Source organism: Epinephelus lanceolatus, chromosome 16 (genome assembly GCF_041903045.1).
Source record: "Epinephelus lanceolatus isolate andai-2023 chromosome 16, ASM4190304v1, whole genome shotgun sequence".
Classification (NCBI taxonomy): Eukaryota; Metazoa; Chordata; class Actinopteri; order Perciformes; family Serranidae; genus Epinephelus; species Epinephelus lanceolatus.
In genome coordinates this window covers 38129337-38152026 of record NC_135749.1, presented here as the reverse complement: position 1 = coordinate 38152026, position 22690 = coordinate 38129337, and the positions used below count along the sequence as shown (strand labels likewise).

At 40.6% G+C, this 22690-nt stretch overlaps 1 protein-coding gene across 1 annotated transcript in view; it reads left to right on the top strand.

Moving 5' to 3' along the window:
- The window catches only part of LOC117263714 (phosphatidylinositol 4-kinase beta-like), a 54000-nt gene extending 33788 nt beyond the window's left edge, over positions 1-20212 (top strand). The window contains exons 5-14 of the mRNA XM_033637321.2: positions 12327-12554; positions 12801-13064; positions 13187-13293; positions 13482-13586; positions 13739-13862; positions 15482-15595; positions 17515-17666; positions 17986-18118; positions 18243-18363; positions 18918-20212. Of these exons, the coding sequence (XP_033493212.2) occupies positions 12327-12554; positions 12801-13064; positions 13187-13293; positions 13482-13586; positions 13739-13862; positions 15482-15595; positions 17515-17666; positions 17986-18118; positions 18243-18363; positions 18918-19099 (1530 nt within the window). The 3' untranslated portion in view covers positions 19100-20212. The remainder of the gene's footprint in view (positions 1-12326; positions 12555-12800; positions 13065-13186; positions 13294-13481; positions 13587-13738; positions 13863-15481; positions 15596-17514; positions 17667-17985; positions 18119-18242; positions 18364-18917) is intronic.
- The last annotated feature ends 2478 nt before the right edge of the window (positions 20213-22690 follow it).

Here is a 22690-nt window from a genome sequence, read left to right as displayed (position 1 = left end):
TGTTTGTCTTTTTAACCTGTTGTTGCTGCTCAGTCAGTTTGACATCCTGGATATACCCTTCATGCTCATTTTGTAGACTCCTCTATCTGCTTCTCTCTGGAATAACTATTTCATTTTTCCAAAAATACAATGTATTTCTTCAGGGAGTGCAGTTAGTTACAGCTTAGGTAATGCTTACTCCGACAGCTTGTCAGACCATCACAAAGGGGCAGGGCTTAGTGAAAAAGGCCAATTTCTTTCCTTTTCCACTGCCTGCCATGCATTTAAGAGTCATCGTATTACACAGTTACTACTACTACAGTAACTGTGTAATACCGCAAAACCGCGATATCTCCTGAGAAGGTTATTGTACCATGAAAATCTCATGCTGATGCAACCCTAGCTCAAACTGAAGTCCGGAACAAACGAGGCAGTTGTGAAATGTTATAATTACGTTGGTTTGTCTTTAATCTGATCTGTCAGTGCTGAACAGAACAAAACTGAACTGGAGGTTGTTGTTATTGTTTTTGTGTTGGCTCAACTGGCTCCCAGTTGAGAATCTGCAAGATGCCTGGAGATTATTTGCTTTGTGAAAAAGAGCTAGAGGAGAAATTTCAGCCTACTTTCAGAGTGTGTTTCTGTATGTGTGTTGTCACATTCTTGGCCAGCGGCTCGGTCACGTGCAGACAGAGGCGCTCCATTGGCCAGGAGCCCGAGGCAGAATGCGATGTGATTGGCTGAGAGCCACGTTTGGTTCCTCCTGGACAAACAGAAAACTCTGAAAGAGACAATTAAAAAGAAGAGAAGAGAGAGATGGAGGGATGAATGAGAGGAAACTGTTCATCTGTTCATCTGCTGTTTGGCCTCTCTGCTGATGTTTGATCATATTTTCCACTCATGTATATTTTAGTAGAAGTCAGAGATCCTCCTGTGGAAAAACTAAAGCACAGGAGAGAGAATGAAGAGAGAGACGGATAATAAAACCCTCAACATAAAATTTCTTTTATGCTGTTGAACATCTGACTTCCTGATAAAGAAAACCTCTGGAACAATGAAAAGAAAACCTGCAACATTTATTTTAAAACCATTTATTATCCAGCTGAAGTCAGCATGAAGAAAAGAGAAAGTTCATGACTGATAACAGTTAATATTCAGCTGGGAAACAGTTTCACATAATAAAAGTTTATCTCAACAGCATTTATCCAAAATGTTTGAAGAGATCAGACTTTTTATATCTACTGCACAGAAAACTTCAGAGTTCAAACTGAACCCTGCAGATAAATCATCATGAAGCACTGCCTGTGGTGTTAAATCAGCAAACTGTTGATCATTCTTTACATAATTTTATTGATTTTGTTCTCCTATAGTGTTTGTTATTTTAAGTGATTAGCATTAAGCTAACAGCATTTATCCTACAACCACATTGGTTGAGTGAACAGCAGACAGTCTGAAGCCCTTTTTAGATAGGAGTTGTGCAAATTTGCAGGAAAGCCCAATCAGTCTTCTTTCAGCATTGGCAGTATAAAAACAAAATCGGGGAGTGCCGCCTACCTACTTTTGTTTATACATAATGTGCCTTTTGCGAGGCAATGGGGGGCGTGAGCAAGTAACAAAATGTGTAGCTCAGCGTGTGACGTAAACAGTGACGTGGGAGGGAAGCCGCGGCTAGTCAGTCCTTCGGCGATTCTCTCCTAAGTCGGCCCGTTCTTCACCGTCCCCCTCATCTAATGGTTCATGGCCTCTTTGTTTGTGAGGACAAGGAGGGCGCGTAGTTCTTTGTCTCCCCAGTTGCTCATCTTTACAGTGTCTGTCAGGTTTGTGTTTCCCTCTTGCTACTAGCTGCTCGCTAATTCCTGCTATCAGCTGTTTCCTGTTTATCCACCGCCAGTGGCTCGCATGTGCAGCGTTATCAACAGCTCAGATCAGGCAGGCCATTCCTCCCAATCACCTCCTCCAGGTTTTTCCGTCATTGCCCACGTGAGCATTGAAGTCCCCCAGGAGAACTATGGAGTCCCCAGCCGGCACCCCTTGCAGGACGCTGCCCAGAAGGCCGGGTACTCCGCACTGCCGTTCGGTGCATAAGCACAAACAACAATCAGAGACCTTCTCTTTGTGACCCGCAGTCGCATCGAGACGACCCTCTCGTTCTCCAGGGAGAACCCCAACACGGCGGTGCTCAGCCGGGGGCTTGTGAGAGGTGACATTCCACGTTCCAAAAGCCAGTCCGCGACGCCAGGGGCTATGCCCCTGCCTGCCGCCCGGCACACAGTGCACCTGACCCCGATTTCTGTCCCTGTGGGTGGAGGGCCCGCAGGGCGACGGCTCCATGTTATCTTTTCAGGCTGAGCCCCACCGGGCCCCATGGCCTAAGGCCCGGCCACCAGACGCTCGCTGGCGAGCTCTTCCCCCGGGTCTGGCTCCAGGAGGAGGCCCCGGTGTCCCCATACCAGGCGAGGTACTCTGCTCCCGAAAGGTCCGTTTCATCAAGGTCTTGGAATCACTCTTAGTCTGGTCCCTCCCGCGGGATCACTTTGCCTTGGGAGACCCTACCAGGGGCTATTAGCCCCGGACAACACAGCTCCCAGGTTCACAGGGACACTCAAACCCCTCCACCACGTTAAGGTGGTTATTCTCGGAGGAGAATCTAACAACAACTGAGGCTAATAGCAGCAGGCTAACCACAGTTGAGGGTAACAGCAGCAGTAACAGTAAATAAGGCTAACAGCCTCGAACTAAAATATTCCGCACATTGGTAGCTGTGTTGTAATTGTGATTGAACATTAGGCTCTCTTAATCAGCAGGCTAACAGCAGATGAGGCCAACAGTGGCAGTCTAACAGTAGCAGAGGATACAAACACACAGTTTCCTTCAGCTGATATACAAAAGAATATCAAATCTTCTTCTTCTTCTTCTTCTTCTTCTTCTTCATCTTCTTCTTCGTCTTCTTCTTCTTCTTCTTTTTCTTTTTCTTCTTCTCGTTCTCATTCTTCTTAATATTATCATTAGTATTATTATTATTGTTATTCCCTTCTTTTATTCCGTAATGGAGTATTTGTACATAGTTTTGTTGGTACTTTACTTAAGTAAAGGATCTGAGTTCTTTTTCCACCACTGACTGTAGGTCTGTAACTGTAGAATCCTAATAATAATCTGTATTTCAACAACCTTCAGGTCAAATTTAACATTTTTATCTTCTCTAATAATGTCTAAGAAATAAATAAAAAGTGTACATTTGACTGCAGTGATGCACCATGACTATAATGTCACATTTAAAACATCTGAAAATACAAAAACAATTCTTCTGTTTGCATTCAGTTCTTCTCAGACTTCAGACTTCCCTCTGTCTCTGTGTCACAATCAGATGTTTTGTTTATTCATTAGATTAAAAGGAGTAGAGTAGCAGAAAGAGAAGAAATAAAAACCTGCTGCAGAGAGAAATCAGATATCTGACTCCTTTGCGTCCAGGTGAAGGGTGGCCTCGGAGACGGAGGGTTGGAGGAGACGGGGAGGACAGGAAGTGAGGAGGAGGAGGAGGAGGAGGAGGACGAGGAGGAGAACAACAACAACAACACAGAGTTTATACATCAAAGAGAGACGTTTTCAGATGTTTAACATTTAAATCTAAATGACAGAAACTGAAAATAATTTTAAAAACTGAAATATTTTCAGATCAGTTTCTGACCAGAAATCAAACAGAAGTTCTGAAGTTAGTTTTGTTTTATCCAGTTTTATCTTTTGTTAGTTTGATCTCCCAAATTTAACCCTAAAATGCATTAAACATTCACAGTGTTTCCCCTACCATTATATTGAGGGCCAGATTACAACATAAGTCATTTAAGGTTACCTTTCCTATCGAACAGGTCTGTACCTTGTCGTATTATTAAACAAACTAAGTAGCCTTATGTTATTAATCTTATTTACACGACGCCATGTCATTTCTGTCTCTACATGGTCGTGCATTTACAATTCTCCTCTGCTCTCTGTATCGCACACGGCGGAGTTCTACCCCGATGCCCGCGCACACACACACATACACACACAGACATGTGCGCGTACACAGACACATGCGCACACACAGGTGAGCAAACTCCCACCAGCGGACAGTGCGTGTCAGAAAACCACCTGAAAAGCAGACAAAAATATCTGCATTTTTTAAACTCCCAGGGTGGTGAAGATGGTGAAGAAGAAATGTTCCGATGTTTAGTTCGATGTACAGTACAAATAATTGTTCAGTTGTTATATTGACTGCTGTCATTAAAAGAAACACGCAAACACTGATTCCTACGTTTAAACACCAACATAACACAGGTTAAGAAACACATTTAAGTCGTATCGCATGTTAACTTTATATTAACAATGATAATAATAAACTTTGTTTATATACCACCTTTTATATAAGAAATGAAGCACCAAGTGCTTTACATCAAGGGCAGTATAAGCACTGAGTGTGTCACATGAAATACATGTAATAAAAATAAAACAGCTTATTCATAAAATCCTAGAATTGTAAAACTATAAATCATAACATCAAGATGAGTCTCAGACACATGATCTCCAAGACTGATGTAAAAGTTATTTCCTTTAATGCCTTGAACCAGTTTAACAAACAGAAAGGCCAACCAACGATTGATTAATGCGTGGTACACGCTACATGATATTAGGGCTGGACGATTAATTGAATTTTAATCATGATTTCGATTTTGGCTTCTCACGATCATAAAAACATTATAATCGAAGAAAAACGATTAATACACCGCACGGCGCGGCGTGTATGTAAGCACCGTGTGACGTGTGTGGATCAATATGTGGAGCGAGCGATTGAGAACATGGCAGAAAGACAGCCTTTGGTTGAGAAGAAAGGTACACTGTAGGGCAACTTCAGTCATCTGGAAACATTTTGGCTTCAAGTTGATGGACGTTGAGCTAAGGAAATTGTTTGCAAAGTACACTGAACAAAAATATAAACGCAACACTTTTGTATTTGCTCCCATTTTTCATGAGCTGAACTCAAAGATCTAAAACATTTTCTATACACACAAAAGACCATTTCCCCTCAAATATTGTTCACAAATCTGTCTAAATCTGTGTTAGTGAGCATTTCTCCTTTTCCGAGATAATCCATCCCACCTCACAGGTGTGGCATATCAAGATGCTGATTAGACAGCATGATTATTGCACAGGTGTGCCTTAGGCTGGCCACAATAAAAGGCCACTCTAAAATGTTCAGTTTTATCACACAGCACAATGCCACAGATGTCGCAAGTTTTGAGGGAGCGTGCAATTGGCATGCTGACTGCAGGAATGTCCACCAGAGCTGTTGCCCGTGAATTGAATTTTCATTTCTCTACCATAAACCGTTTCCAAAGGCGTTTCAGACAATTTGGCAGTACATCCAACCGGCCTCACAACTGCAGACCATGTGTAACCACACCAGCCCAGGACCTCCACATCCAGCATGTTCACCTCCAAGATCGTCTGAGACCAGCCACCTGGACAGCTGCTGCAACAATTGGTTTGCATAACCAAAGAATTTCTGCACAAACTGTCAGAAACCGTCTCAGGGAAGCTCATCTGCATGCTCGTCGTCCTCATCGGGGTCTCGACCTGACTGCAGTTCGTCGTCGTAACCGACCTGAGTGGGCAAATGCTCACATTCGATGGCGTCTGGCACGTTGGAGAGGTGTTCTCTTCACGGATGAATCCCAGTTTTCACTGTTCAGGGCAGATGGCAGACAGCGTGTGTGGCGTTGTGTGGGTGAGCGGTTTGCTCATGTCAACGTTGTGGATCGAGTGGCCCATGGTAGCGGTGGGGTTATGGTATGGGCAGGCGTTTGTTATGGACAACGAACACAGGTGCATTTTATTGATGGCATTTTGAATACACAGAGATACGGTGACGAGATCCTGAGGCCCATTGTTGTGCCATTCATCCACAACCATCACCTCATGTGCAGCATGATAATGCACGGCCCCATGTTGCAAGGATCTGTACACAATTCCTGGAAGCTGAAAACATTCCAGTTCTTGCATGGCCAGCATACTCACTGGACTTGTCAACCATTGAGCATGTTTGGGATGCTCTGGATCGGCGTATACAACAGCGTGTTCCAATTCCTGCCAATATCCAGCAACTTCGCATAGCCATTGAAGAGGAGTGGACCAACATTCCACAGGCCACAATCAACAACCTGATGAACTCTAATGCCAGGGAGATGTGTTGCACTGCGTGAGGCAAATGGTGGTCACACCAGATACTGACTGGTTTTCTGACCCCCCCAGACCCCCCCAATAAAGCAAAACTGCACATTTCAGAGTGGACTTTTATTGTGGCCAGCCTAAGGCACACCTGTGCAATATTCATGCTGTCTAATCAGCATCTTGATATGCCACACCTGTGAGTGAAGCAAGGGGTTGTAAGCCAGAGTCGAACTCACGACCACTGCAGCGAGGCATCACCTCTATACATGGGGCGCTGGCACTATCCACTAAGCTCCTGACGCCCCCAGTCATTGAAGTTATACTGTTACTTGTCACCAGCCCTTTTTACACAGAGATGGCCCTATAGAGCTGCTACAAAATCCCTCTTTATGCCACCTTTGCATTTTTACACAGAACCAAACAACAGCGGCATCATGCCACTCCAGTGTGTGATTTTAGGCAGCATGCTGACATCACAAAATCAAAAGAGGCGTGACATGTAACACAGTAGCTTCTGCCTCTAGTTTGACATAAAAGATGCGTGTCAGCAGCACTTGTGAAAAATAACAATGACATAATATGTCAAAAACTATCATTTACAGTCTCTGTTATATGGCGGCTCATCTTGTCTTCGTACAGGAGGGTAAGGAGCTCCTTGACCTCATTGTTTTCCAACTTGCAGACATTTTAAGCTGCTGTTCTTCTTTGACCTAGCTGCTAACTGCTGATAGCTGCTTTTTAAGTCTCCCATGGTGGGTCGCACACTTAACACTTCGTCAAATTGTCACATCCATCCCACACCATGATCCTTTCCTGCTGGCTGTTCCATTTACACAGACCTCGTTTCGGCATTGATACTACCTTCAATGCTACGTAAAAAAGCAAGACAACTCTGTCTCTTCATTCTGCAGCTATACCTTTTATACAGAGCGGCAAGGCAACATAGTGGTTGTGAAATTCCCAGCTTGAAGAGTGTAAAAAAGGCTACAGACTGACACCCACCAACCCCACATCAGTCAGCACAGTAATCAATAATCAGTGGCTTGTCCTTGATGGATGAACAGATGTGACATCTTCAGTGTTTCACGACAAACTAAAACCATTTCAGTCTTCTGGAAGTCTTTTTCTTTTGAGGGCTGAACTTATTTAGGGAAGTGTGAGATTTTCTCCTGGCTTCTCAAGTTGGAAATTTGGCTGTAAAACTCCTCCGATGTTTATAGCAGTGAGGTTGAGTAAGCTGAGGAAACTTCTTGAAGCTGCTGCTCGGATGGAAACCTGACTGTTGTCATGCTGTCTTTAAATCACCTGATACATTAATGACAGGAAATAAATTTGATTGCAGTGTTGGATTTTATTGTGTGTTTTTTTCTTCCACCAAAATAACCAACTGCTGCTTTATTTATCAGTGTATTTTTAAGGACTGAATTAGCCACCAAACATATAGTGGCACCAAATAGCAACACCAACATTCTTATTTGGATTGTCTGCCTGACATTATTTCCAATATATCTTTGCCCATAAGTAGTAATATTTTAGAGTGCTGTCTACATTGACCTTCTAAGGCTTAAAATTATATGATGTGCATATGCACTCAATTTAACATAAGGAGAAAGGTATAATTGCTGTGTTTCAAGATGGTCCTTTTTATTAAAGGCAGTGTTAACGCCAACCTCTTCCTGTAGGTTGAAAGGTGGACCTCACAGTTAAAATAATAACACACTCTTTGCTGTTCTGGGTGTTGTTCCTCCTGTTGTGAGTTTGTTTCCACTTCTTAGGATCCTCTCTAAAGTTCAATTCAATTCAATTTTATTTATAAAGCCCAATATCACAAATCACAATTTGCCTCACAGGGCTTTACAGCATACAACATCCCTCTGTCCTTAAGACCCTCACAGCGGATAAGGAAAAACTCCCCAAAAAAAACCCCTTTAACGGGGGAAAAAAAAACGGTAGAAACCTCAGGAAGAGCAACTGAGGAGGGATCCCTCTTCCAGGACGGACAGACGTGCAATAGATGTCGTACAGAACAGATCAGCATAATAAATTAACAGTAATCCATATGACACAATGAGACAGAGAGAGAGAGAGAGAGAGAGAGAGAGAGAGAGAGAGAGATGCAGGTAATGACAGTAGCTTACAACAACATTAATGAAAGTAATAATATTATAGTTATAGTTCTGGCTACTGTGGTACAATATGTTGAAAGTATGTATTAATATCAGACAGCATACTTGTGTGACAATAGTCATATGTGTATAATAACAGTAGAAGTATGACTAATGACTAATGATGGCAGCAGCAGCAGGAGGCATCTGGCAGGACCACGGCAGCAGCACAACCACACACGTCACACTGTCCAGGCACCGCTGCGATATGAGTTAATCTGAGAGACAGTGGAGCACAAAGGCTCCGGAGAAGAAGCCGAGTTAGTGACATCCAGAATGGCCGAGTTAGCAAGATGCAGTAATAGGATGAGAGTGAGAGAGAGAGAGAGAGAGAGAGAGAGAGAGAGAGAGGGAGCCCGGTGTATTATAGGGGGTCCTCCGGCAGACTAGGCCTAAGTCAGCCTAACTAGGGGCTGGTACAGGGCAAGCCTGAGCCAGCCCTACCTATAAGCTTTATCAAAGAGGAAAGTCTTAAGTCTAGTCTTAAATGTGGAGACGGTGTCTGCCTCCCGGACCGTAACAGGAAGATGATTCCACAGGAGAGGAGCCTGATAGCTGAAGGCTCTGGCTCCTGATCTGCTTTTGGAGACTTTAGGGACCACGAGTAACCCTGCGTTCTCAGAGCGCAGTGTTCTGGTGGGATAATATGGCACTATGAGCTCACTAAGATATGATGGAGCTTGACCATTTAGAGCTTTATAAGTTAACAGTAGGATTTTAAATTCAATTCTGGATTTTACAGGGAGCCAGTGCAGAGAAGCTAAAACAGGAGAAATATGATCTCGTTTCTTAGTTCCTGTTAGTACACGAGCTGCTGCATTCTGAATTAGCTGGAGAGTTTTTAAGGACTTACTAGAGCTACCTGATAATAGAGAGTTACAGTAATCCAGCCTTGAGGTAACAAAAGCGTGGACCAATTTTTCTGCATCTTTTCGGGTCAGGATAGGCCTAATTTTCGCAATATTACGCAGATGAAAAAATGCAGTCCGTGAGGTTTGCTTTAAATGAGAATTAAAAGACAAATCTTGATCAAATGTTACTCCGAGGTTTCTTACGGTAGTGCTAGAGGCCAGAGCAATGCCATCTGGAGAAACTATGTCATCAGATAAAGAGTCTCTGAGTTGTTTGGGGCCAAGAACAATAACTTCAGTTTTGTCTGAATTTAACATCAGGAAATTGGTGCTCATCCAATTTTTTATGTCTTTAAGGCAGTTATGGAGTTTAGTTAATTGATTACTTTCTTCTGGCTTCATCGATAAATACAACTGTGTATCATCCGCATAACAATGGAAATTTATAGAGTGATTTCTAATGATGTTACCTAAAGGAAGCATATATAGAGTAAATAGGATTGGTCCGAGCACAGAACCTTGCGGAACTCCAAAACAAACTTTGGTACGTAAGGATGATTCATTACGAACGTCAACAAATTGAAAACGATCAGATAAATAAGATTTAAACCAGCTTAGTGCTGAACCTTTTAGGCCAATTAAGTGATCCAGTCTCTGCAGTAGAATTTGATGGTCAATTGTGTCAAACGCCGCACTAAGATCTAATAAAACAAGAACAGAGACGAGTCCTTTGTCTGAAGCAATCAGAAGGTCATTTGTAATTTTAACTAGAGCTGTCTCAGTGCTATGATGCACTCTAAATCCTGACTGAAATTCCTCAAATAAATTATTATCCTGGAGAAAATCACACAGCTGGTCTGCGACTACTTTCTCAAGGATCTTTGACATAAAGGGAAGATTAGATATTGGTCTATAGTTGGCAAAAAAAAAGTCAGCTTATCCCCAAATTCTAAACTCTTTTCAGAGACCAGATAACATTATTTTGAAACTGTCATAACATCCCTGCTGCATCATTTAAAATAATTTTGCATTTTCTCTTTTTAAATAAACATCCAAACACTCAGCATTTGATTTCCTAACAATCTCTTTATGCTTGTTCATGTTTACTGATTATTGTCATTGTTGATTATCTTCTTAATTCATTGTTTTGTCTGTAAAATGTTGGAAAATAGTGAAACTGCCCTTTATTATTCTCTTCAGTCCAAATAGACGTCTTTTTTTTTTAGGGGGACCATCAGTCTGAACTTCCAATATATTCAGTTTAATGTCATTTAACAAAAAATATCATCAAACATTGATGTGAAATCAGCAGGTATTTCACACAACTATAACTGTCGTTAGAAAATAAAAACGGTTGTAGATTTTCTTTCTTTCCTTTCCTCTCTCAGTCCTTCAGTTGGATTATAAAGTTATTTCCCAACTGTCAGTCTGAGGCTTTAAAAAGTCGTGTTTTTGTAAATATTAACAGTGAAACTCTGATGAATCTTTCTGAAATGCTCCTCTGTAGCAATGATCTTCTGACTGTAAACTGTAAAATCTGGAGGTTTCTGTGTTCCTGCAGAATCTGGGTCATGTAAACATCTTTCCTGTCTTTGATTTCCTCCCAAAACGTCTCTGAAATGTTTCCATGTGTCAGCTCCCTCCCTCTCCTCCTCAGTCCTGGTCAGTGGGAGTAAGAGGGAGGGGGCAGGAGGCCTCTAGATGAGGATTTAAACCATGTGATGCTGAAAGCAGCTCGCTCATGTGACGACGAGAACTCCAGAGGGAAAAATGGTTTTATCAGACAGAGAAATGAGATGAGAAAAGACGAGATTCGTCTGTTCACTATTCGGACTCCAGGCCGAAAGCAGTGACTCTGAAACTGCTCGTTCCTTGAGTGGAGGTTGGTTTACGTGTCGATAAAGTAATTCAGACTTAAGTTTTGAAAACTTTTATCTCAGTATCCATTCAGAAACAAGATAACCAACCAACCATTATTATTTTTAAAAGTTTTAAAATCTTACAAAAATTCCAGAAAACAATCAGAACAAAAATTCTTTTTTTAGTTTCTCAGATGTTAAATGTATCAGAGAGATTCAGTTTATTGAGTTATAAATCAGAGAAAAGTGGGGTTGAGTTTTTGCTTTGAGAAATTAATTCAACCATAATTTGATTCAGGTGTTGTGTTTGAAAATGGCCCCAAAAATGACTTGTGTATGTGCAACAGAGTGAAAGTCTTTCACAGTTAAAAGTTCAGTTTGATGCCTCTGCTGCAGGACTAAGCTGCACGGATCATTATTCATTTTAAACTGTGATATACTGCATTAGAGATATTAAAAAAAATGTGTTTGACATGTGCTCATGGACAAAAGGCTCGTGTTCATGACAGAGCGATATGTCATGAACACGAGCATGGCATGGCGTCCTACTCAGCTGACCTGTAACATTAGCTAGTTCTGTGGTGCTAGGTGAGCTAGCAGTAGATGGATGCTTCCTTCCATGCGGTGATGCGGTTGGCGGGTGTAGTTTGGCATAAAGGAAACAGTTCCTACATGAAACTGCTCACAACCAGGTCTGTGGACTATCTTGAGTAACCAGGTCATGAGTTCTGGAAAGAGACATTGCTGTTGAGTTATCAAGTTATTAAATGCTCAACTCAAACTGAAACTATGTAGACTGATAAAAAGCGCTACAGGTAAGAGGAAAAATATCTATTTTTGATTTCTGAGTGAACATTTTAAAGAACAGGGTCCTGGTTCAGGGTGTGTTCAGGTTCATGTTATGTTAAGGTTCAGGTTCGAAGAAATACAAAGGGACCTGTAAACAGACCTGTTTAATGAATGTAGCGTCAGATAACATGGGGAGCTTCATCATCAGGCTGCTGTCTCCACGGTAACTCAACACCATGTCTATGTGGTCCTTAGGGTGACAGGGCCAGTCGACCCTCTGGTGGACAGACTGCTGAACTGCAATTTGGTTCATAAGACCTTTAAATTGAATCTTTAAAAGTTTTTTTTTTTTAAACTAACAAAAAAACACATAAATTCTGCTTCAGCTCTTTTCAAGTCCTTTTTGAAAATGTCTGATTTAACAAAATGGATTTGTTTTGATTTTGGCTGATGAACTCGGCTGATGTTTCTTGTATTTCTTTCAGCCGGAGCGTTTGCGTCCTCAGAGGGAGCTGGTCAAGTCTCTGCTCTGCATTGGGAAGCGTTTGGCAACACTGCCCACCAAAGAGCAGAAGACCCAGCGGCTGATTTCAGAGCTGTCGCTGCTCAACCACAAGCTGCCGGCCCGAGTGTGGCTGCCCACCGCCGAGCACCAGCACCACGTCTGCAGGATCCCACACACACAGGCTGTGGTGCTTAACTCTAAGGACAAGGTAACACTGAACACACACCTGCAAGACACCCCACACAGGTAACACACAAACAGACAATCGGGTATCAGAGCACCATCCATCAGTTTGTGTTTAGCCTAACTTAGCACAAAGACTGAAAACAGGTGGAAACTGTTAGCTTCTAATCATTTACTGCCACAAAATGAACACATCATTTCATCTAAATTCTTCTTCTTCCTCCTCTTTTTCCTCCTCCTTCCTCCTACTCTTCCTCCTCCTCCTCCTCAGGCTCCGTACATCATCTACGTGGAGGTGTTGGAATGCGAGAGCTTCGAGACATCTCCAGTTCCTGTTCGGATCCCAGAGACGAGGATCCGCTCAGCTCGCTCCGCGGAGAACCTGGACTGTGGTGGTGGCATCACTGTGGCTAACACTAATGGTGGCAGCGGGATGACGTCAGAGCACAGAGCAGGAAGTTTCTCCACCGTCCCCAACTACGACAATGACGATGAGGCGTGGGCCACCGATGACATCGGACAGCTGCAGGTGGAGGTGAGGTCAATGTCACTCTGTAGGACCATTGTAGACAAATTATAAGATACGGAATCATTTTTATTGATTTATTTTGTGTGTGTGTGTGTGTGTGTGTGTGTGTGTGTGTGTGTGTGTTGCAGGTGGAGGCTCAGACCAGCAGCTCTGATAACATCAGTCAGTTTTCAGTCGACAGCATCACCAGTCTGGAGAGCAAAGAGCCGGTTTTCATTGCCGCCGGAGACATCAGGTACACACTCACGTACTGTGTACAATAAATACATGTATATTTATACTCTCAGAAACACACACATTAACACACGGTTTATTTACTGCAGGACCTATGAATAAAAGTATTATTGATTAAAATTTTGTTGATATAATTCTTATGCCTAATACCTTATTTACTGTTTGTTCTTGTGATGCTTCTGTTCTCAGACGTCGTCTGTCGGAGAACCTCGCTCACACTCCGACTTCATTCAGGAGAGACCCTGAGGATCCGTCAGCTGTCGCCCTCAAAGAACCCTGGGAGGAGAAAGTCAGGCAAGTCCAGAAATGATTCATCAGCTGTTTGTCACCTGGTTCCTCATCCTGCTGCACCAACGCTGTGTTTATACACACACACACACACACACACATACACACACACATATATATATATATATATATATATATATATACATGTTTACCTACAGGAGGATCAGAGAAGGCTCTCCATACGGTCACCTGCCAAACTGGCGACTGCTGTCTGTCATTGTGAAGTGTGGAGACGACCTGAGACAAGAGCTGCTGGCCTATCAGGTCCTTCGACAGCTGCAGGTACACACTCACCTGGAATATTATCACTGCAACGACTTCAAGATCAGATATTGGCTGTGGCTCAGAGGTAGAGTGGGTCGTCCACCAATCGAAAGATCAGCACTTCGATCCCAGGCTCCTCCAGGCTGCATGTCGAAGTATCCTTGAGCAAGACACTGAACCCCAAATTGCTCCCGATGGCTGTTCCATCGGTGTGTGAGTGTGTTAAAAACTGAGTAGCAGGTGGCACCTTGTATGGTAGCTTCAGCCACCAGTGTATGAATGTGTGTGTGAATGGGTGAACGCGACTCGTAGTGTAGAAAGCACTTTGAGTGGTCACTAGATGACTAGAAAGGCGCTATACAAATGCAGGTCCATTTACATAACACAGTAGTGTTTCCTCTATAGCAGGATTTCTCTCTATAAATTAAGTAGAACTTTTAAAAAAAATAATTTGAGTTGTTTCTTTTATCAGACTTTCTGAGGTGTTTTAAAGAAATATTCAGCAACTATGAAACACACTTTAAAACCAAACTGCAGTATTTGTACTTTAACTGTGTATTACTGCATTGTCTCCCACAGAAAGACAGCTTATGTAAAAGAGTACTACATCAATTTAAAGCTAGATTATAAGATAGCCATGGCTAACCTTAGCCAACACTAAGGCTAACTTTTGGTAACTGATTTTCTCCTCATTCTTTGTAAATTAAATAATTATCCTGTTAGAAGTTATATTAATTATTCGCCATCATTAAATTCATAATAAAAAAGAAGAAACAAAACAGCAAATGTAAGATAGCTATATTAAGTGAAAGCTAGCTTATCATATAGCCATGGCTAACCTTAGCTAAAATTAAAGCTAACTTTTGATGACTTTATCCCTCAGTTCCCTGCATATGAAGTGACATTTTTGTCAGTTACCATCATTAAAGATAATAAAGAAGAAGTAAAAAGCCACCATTGTCCTGCCAAAGCTGACTAGCTTAGCATAAAGGTGGCTATTTTTTCAAAATGAGTAGATCTCAGTAGCTTGTCTCTGTTAATTCATTTATTTCAACATAAATACTAATAACACCCTGCAAGAAATTGAAACAATCAAAAGTTGCTTTTCTTAAAACCTTTCAGAAACCTGAGAGAACACAGTTTGTTGGTAGATACTGCAGTTGCAGTATTCGGTGCAGTATCTGCAGTTTTTAGGTACTCTCTGAGTTGTGTGATGATAAGTTTGTATAAAATAATAATTTTGTATAAAATAATCAGCTTAAAAACACATGAAATGGAAACTAGTTCCTGTGTTCTGCTTGTAGAGGGCAACACAAACCATCATAAACCTGAATTGATTCTTATTTTCTTTCTTTTTTCATCATATGGAGAGAATATAGAGAATAATTTAATAAATAGAGTATTTCCTCTTAAAATATAACCTTCTTTATATTTTATAATAAAGGTTTCACACCCAACAGTTGTAAAAATTAGAACCTGGGAGGAAACAAACTGAATTGTTTCTGGTGTCTCCTCCAATCTGCAGGATGATCTGACGCTCTAATTTAATTTTCTAGATTTAAGAAGAACATATTGATTATTGATTAATGACAGGAAGTTGATCAGTAACCAGTGGTGATGTGTGTTTGTGTGTTCAGTTGATCTGGCAGCAGGAAAGAGTTCCTTTGTGGATCAAACCGTATAAGATCCTGGTGATGTCATCAGACAGCGGGATGATTGAACCCGTTCTCAACGCTGTCTCTCTGCACCAGGTACACACACACACACACACACACACACACACACAGAGCAAGTTATCATGGGATGGTACACTTACGCAAGCACTGGACTTAAGTACTTTTACTGCAGTAAAGGATCTGAGTATTTCCTCCACCTCTGATGGTGGGACGCTGTTGCTGATTGGACTCTCGTGTCCAGCTCTTCTTCAGTGAAGAAAATCCCTTTCTGTTAAGGGATTAAACATTCGGTCTTAAAAATGTCAAAAATGATATCATTAATATTTTTAGCATTATTAAGTTTTTTCTGCTTTGGCAGACCTGTCCTGTAAATTACTGGTCTTGTGCTCACCTATGAGAACAAACTGATAACCAAAAGGGAGAAATTTACAAAAACTGTACATGTACAATATCATTTTATTTACTGGTGCTCCCTATCTTTGCATGAATCAGAGTAATGTTAAACTCCCTTTTTGACATTGAAAAAGCAGCATGCATTTAGTAGCAGATCTGCTGAACGTTGAGACCTCAAAAATATGGAGGATTTAGAGACCAAAGAGAGGGTTTTCTGGATCCTTCTCCAGAAAAAATAATTTTTAGAGATTTTGTTCCCTTCAATCTGATGACTTTTAAAGGATCAAGGTAACAAAATAACAAGTCCACTGCAACGGTTTTTTATGTTTCATACCCTAAACTGTTAATTATCGGGAAAGGAAACTATTCGCTCCTCTGGTGTGAACTGGCATTAACTAATATTTATTTGTTAATATTCATTCATTTCATCACAGCGTGCTCAACCGAAAAATGGCAATGGCAGATTTTACAAAATGCTCTTTTCATTTAAAACTTTACATAAAAAACGGGAATTCTTCTTTCCAAAATCTGCTTGAGTATTTCTTTCCCTTGGTACTCTTCATTTCTCTCTCTGTCTCTCACTAACTGAGGAGGATGAGGTGAGAGCAGCTCTCTTTCTCATTGAGTGTATGCCAAAAAAACCCATTTGGTGTTACTGTATTGTTGTCTGGGTGCTACACTTTTAGAGTCATAGGACTTACACACCCTGTACAGCACCAAAAACAGATTGGGATTAGGGCTGGGCGATATAGACAAAAATTCATACCTAGGTATTTTTAGGCTGGATGCCAATATGCAAAATAAATCTTGGTATTTTCAACGAAATGGGCTACATGTTCAGCTGCAAGTCAAAGCCACAATTGAGATGTCACAAGCACTTTTATGAAAACAGACTGTGATCAAAATAAAATGCAAAGACGGGGATTTTTTTCCATTTGAAAATATACAGCTGCACAACATGAAATGAAATGATATAAAATAAATAGCAGGGCTGTACATTAACTTTTTGCAGACGGCACTGGAGCTATAGAGGTTTAAAGGTTTGCAGCACAGGACACAAAACTATAACGTGATCATACAAGTATCAAGTAGGTTTGGAACAATTAAAAATCTTTGTGGGGGGAGTTAAAAAGTCGTTTTCCATCTGTTTGGCCTTTCAAATGAATCTGGTGCTGGAAAATGATTTAATTTTTATTTTTCATTTATTTAGGTTATTAATTATATTTATGCACAAATCATCAAGCGTGAGGCAGAGGGAGGGAGGGAAGAGGCGAGAGACTTTGTCTGTGTTATATACATCTTGTATATGAAATGTCTGTGTTGTTGCTGCATTTTTTAAACATGTCACCTTCATCCAGCCACTGTCTGTGTCACAACTTATACTACAACTACCAAGAAGAACAGCCGCTGACAATCACGTTTATTTAGTCACTTTATTTATTAGCAACAGTGTTTACACAGCTTAGAATCCTGTGTTTATTAGCCACATATTAAAAAAATCAAACTGAAACACAGAAGATAATTTAAGTTTCACATCATGTAGATGTTTGTTGTTTTTGCACACACAGCGCTGATGTGGTTTTGTGTTTCCTCTCCATCAGGTGCGTAAACAGAGTCAGCTGTCTCTGCTGGACTACTTCCTGCAGGAACATGGCAGCTTCACCACAGAAGCTTTCCTTACCGCTCAGAGGAACTTTGTCCAGAGCTGCGCCGGATACAGCCTGATCTGTTATCTGCTGCAGGTCAAAGACAGGTAAGACAGACAGACAGACAGACAGACACACACACACACACTTTAAGATGTTTTTACAGCTTTTTCACCACCACCAGCTCCTCCATCTTTTTGTGCTTTACGCTGTGGGAGAAAAGTGACCTTACAAAGTGAATAGTGGACAGAACAGCAAGATAATCCACCATATTTAGACTGAATTCTGTCTGATCTGAGTTTTTTTTACTTAAATTAGTAATGTTTCCAGTGTCAAGACAAAAACCTGCGTACAGCTAGTATGTAGTCTCTTTAGAGGGAGAAGAATCTTTGTGCTAACCTATGCTAACATCTCTGATGTCTGCAGACATAACGGGAACATCCTGCTGGACTCTGAAGGTCACATCATCCACATCGACTTTGGCTTCATCCTCTCCAGCTCTCCTCGTAACCTTGGCTTTGAGACGTCTGCATTCAAACTCACATCAGAGTTTGTTGATGTGAGTAAACAGGTTTCTCATTGTTTTTGCCACAATGTTGCATCTTAAATGAACTGCAGTGTTGCCTTAGTAGTATTGGAGTCTGAAAATGGGATGGTAAAATGACTGAATGCATGTGTTTCAGGTGATGGGTGGCCTGGACGGTGACATGTTTATCTATTACAAGATGTTGATGCTTCAGGGTCTCATTGCTGCCAGGAAACACATGGAGAAGGTGCTGCAGATAGTGGAGATAATGCAGCAAGGTAACATCGATGTTTCTTCCTCATACTGATGTTTAAGACATAGTATCACCTTTTATTGCATACTGTACTAAAGCCTATTTGTGACTTCTTTATGGCATTCTGTACTATGACATTATAACATACTATACTATAATGTTTTAGAACATACATACTATGAGGTTTTTATGGCATATTATACTATACTACATCACAGCATAGTATAATATGCCATAAAAACCTCATAGTATAGTATTCCATACAAACGAAATAGTGTAATATGTCATAAAAACATCATCGTATGCCACAAAAACATCATAGTATGCCAAAGAACATGTGATGCCATAAAAATGTATAGTATGTACAGTAGTACAGTATAGTATGTATGAAAAAAAGTCATAGTATAGTATGTTGGGTTTTTTTTTTGTTTTTTTTTTAAAGCCATTTTTATGGCGTACTGTTTTGAAAATAGAAACCCTCATACCAACGTTTCCTCTTTAAACTTATATTTCCTTCTCATACCAACATGTCCTTCTTGTTCTGATGTTTCCTCCCATGTGTTTTATTTCCTCCACTAGGTTCCCACCTGCCATGCTTCCATGGCTCCAGCACCATCCGAGGTCTGAAGGAGCGTTTCCACATGTCTCTGACAGAGGAGCAGCTTCAGCTGCTGGTGGAGCAGCTGGTGGACGGATCCATGCGCTCCATCACCACAAAACTCTACGACTCCTTCCAGTACGTCACCAATGGCATCATGTGACCTGTGACAACAACAGCTTGTTCAGACACTGATGTTTAAACTTTTACCAGCTGCTTTTGTTTGGATTCAGCAGACTTCTGATCTTCGCTGGAGTCGGAGAATTTAAATATTCATGGCGCTGTTGGGAATTACTGGATTTGATTTTCTCGTTAACCTCCATTCTGTTTTTCCACGTCTGTCTCTGCAGTCTTTAACGGATTTGTTTTGAATGTGATGGACTGATCGGCACAACAATGAGCTGATCTGATTTCATGTGATCTCTGATTTGGTGTTCTAAATTCATTGGCAGCTGGACAAGTACATCATTTGGGACTTTTCCAGGTCGGGTTTTACATCCTCTGAAGAATTACACCTGGAAGAGAAATGTAAAACTGGCTGGAAGCATCAGAACTCAAGGTTCATCCTGAGATAAATCTCATCAAAAAACTGTTTATTGACTTCTATGGCATTCTACTGGATTTTACTCTGAACCAGCACACGCTTGAGCTCAGCTCAGCTCAGCTCAGAGTGTTCAGATACAGAATGTTTGTCGTGTTTGGATCAGTTTTGAAGGTAAACGATTCATTGAAGGAGAGAAATGATAACTTGATTACTGATACATTAATTTAGTCAGTTATTGACTCAAACTTCGTAGGGTACAGGCACATCAGTAAAATGACAAATTGGGATTTTCGGCTGCTGATCAGACAAAAACATTTGTTAGGTGTTTATATTTTAAAAGTAATTCTGGCAACAAACTTTACTCAACAACTACAGAAGCCAATGGAACTAATGAACAGTACCAAGATAGCCCAATATTTCACTGTTATGTAGTTAATTTAGATTTTGAATCCTCAGAAAACCACAAATCATTTAACTTATCTGCTAGAACTCCAATTAGAATAAAGTTTGACAGCAGCTTAAAAATTTGAATAACATTTTTTTTCCAACCCTACAATATTCAATAGCTTTTACGGTGAAAGAATAAAATCTGAGTGACAGTCCGTTCTGTCACCTCTATGTTTGGTTGTTCTTAAAGAACAGAGCAGTGAGAAAAACACTACATTACAACATTAACTTGATGTTGTTTTCTCTGGATGTTCAGAGAAAAGACAAAACAGCAAAGAAAGAAAAGTGACTGAAAATAATACCACTCTTTAGTTTGAAGTGTTATCTGAGACCAGTTTATCTTCCAACAGAATTGCTTGATGTGTTTAGTTTTGTTTTCACCAGACATTTATCACAATTGTATCTAAAAAAAAAAAGAAAAAATTAGAATCTAATTTGAGTTTACCCTGGAAGCTAATTCCAGGGTTCTCCACTGTTTGGCTTCATGACTTTTCATCTAGCACCACCATGAAGTCAGAAGTATTAATCCAATACAAGTTCATGGCAAGAAATAAATGGCTAAATAGCCTTAGCTGTACTTGAAGCATGTGAAGTATTAGCACTTGCTAACTGTGAGCATGCATGCTAAAAGTAGTACGCTAAATGCTTGAACCTCTCAAAGCTGCATGTGGGCCTAAGTGCTTAGGTGTTCGTCCACATTAGTGTGACTTTTTTATACTTTTAGAAACATGAACTTAAATTTTTACCTTTTCATTTTAGATCAGCTAATTGAAGAAGATATTGAAGGAAATTTGAATAGTCATTTTGCACAACTACAATTCCAACCTAACAAGCTAAACATCATTTGCTTAACACCAGCATCCAACAGTAGCTATCAAGAATGTGAACATGCTAATGTTAGCATGCGCCTATAGTTGTTTTTTAAATCCAAATATAAACTGTGACCCTGTTTTCAGTATAAGAACGAAGGCATTGTCGAAAGTTACATGTTTTATGTTATATGCTCGGATTTTCCTCCCGAGTGCTGCGCTCAGAGTTGAAATTATTTGAACTTTGACCGTGCCACTGCGCCGCATCTGGCGGTGAGTGAAGCGTGTTGTTCTTATCACGTGAAGGCGGTTGCAGGGGGGCTGAAGCCCATCCCAGTTGACATTGGGCAAGTGGCAGGGTACACCCTGGACAGGTTGCCAGACTATCACAGGGCTGACACATAGAGACAAACAACTATTCACACTCACATTCACATCTACGGGCAATTTAGAGTCACCAGTTAACCTGCATGTCTTTGGACTGTGGGAAGAAGCTGAAGTACCTGGAAAAAACTCATGCTGACATGGGGAGCACATGCAGACTCTGCACAGAAAGTCTCCCCCACCGTGGGTTCAAACCAGGAATCTTCTTGCTGTGAGGTGGCAATGCTAACCACTGCATCACTGTGCCGCCCAAAAGAAACAGGATGTATTATGAATTATTAATTCACTAACAGGCCAAAACCTAAGGAACTAAAAAAGTTGAATAAACGTGACAAGTGTCTGGTGAAAAAAGATAACCAATTAAAATGTAATGTGTCAGCTCATCAATTTATTTAATCTGCATGTTTGTCACTCAGTTATTTTATTTTTTTTCCATGTAGTTTCAGTTTAAGAAAGGTCCCTGTTTAATTTCATTTCATTCACTCAGTTCTGTGTATTTTTGAGTTTCAGTTCACTATACGACATGATGATGATGCTATCATTAACAAAACTCTACGATGTTGAATTAAAAAATAACCTTTATATGGATGAGCAGTAACAGAGCAGACAGGTTTAGGTTAACTGTTTTCCTCCCCTGAGATTCCACCTTACCTGAACGGTTCCCTGCCCTTTTTTGAGCCAAAATGGCTACCAAGCAGTTAAATGATTTGTTGCAGCAGATTTATGCACGAACCTCCTCATCCATTTTCCACTAACTGTATATCTGTGTATAACTCGGAGCTGAAATAATGTGTTACAGTTACGTGTCTGTTAATGATATATTTGCATATTTAACAAACGCTCAATATTCTTCCTCCCTGATTGGCCCCCAAACTACATTCCTGTGATTAACTTTGGCCAATCAGGAGAGGCGGCTCTGCGGATCGGCTGAATGAGAGCGAGAGACACTAAATTTCTGTTTGACAGAAAGTTTATTTTTCTTTATGAGGAGATCAGTTTCCTGAATATGTGAATGTTTTTATACAGAAACAGTCCACTAAAACAAATTGTTTTTTTTCAGACAGATGTGTTCTCAGTATTGATGAGCAAATGGTTTCTTGTCTGTACTTACAGTTACAACAATGTTGTAACTAATGTTGGAAACACTTTCAATGGCTTTATTCCAGTGAAATACTCCAGTGTATTAACATGTTGTTTTTACATAAAGAAATACTGCATTTTTGTCTTTGAGATCTGAGATTAAGTGGGATTTTTTGTGTATTTGTAAACACTCTTTAGTTAACTCACTCGATTAGGTGGCAAACAGTTTGTTCAGTTCTGTAACTGCAGTTTGTTCCTTTATTTTAAATATAGCTGCAGTTACAAACATCACGTATAGAGTGCCCCAGGAATGAGTCCTAAAACCTGAAAATAAGTTAGCATTTTACCACTCCTTGTTCTTGCTTTAAGAGACTGTGTGGAAATGACACAAACATACTTGGCTAGCAACCATTTTAGGCGAGTTATTGTCATTCTAATGGTTAAAGATTCTAATGGTTAGCTCCTTTTTAACTAAAAGTTCCTGTTTTAT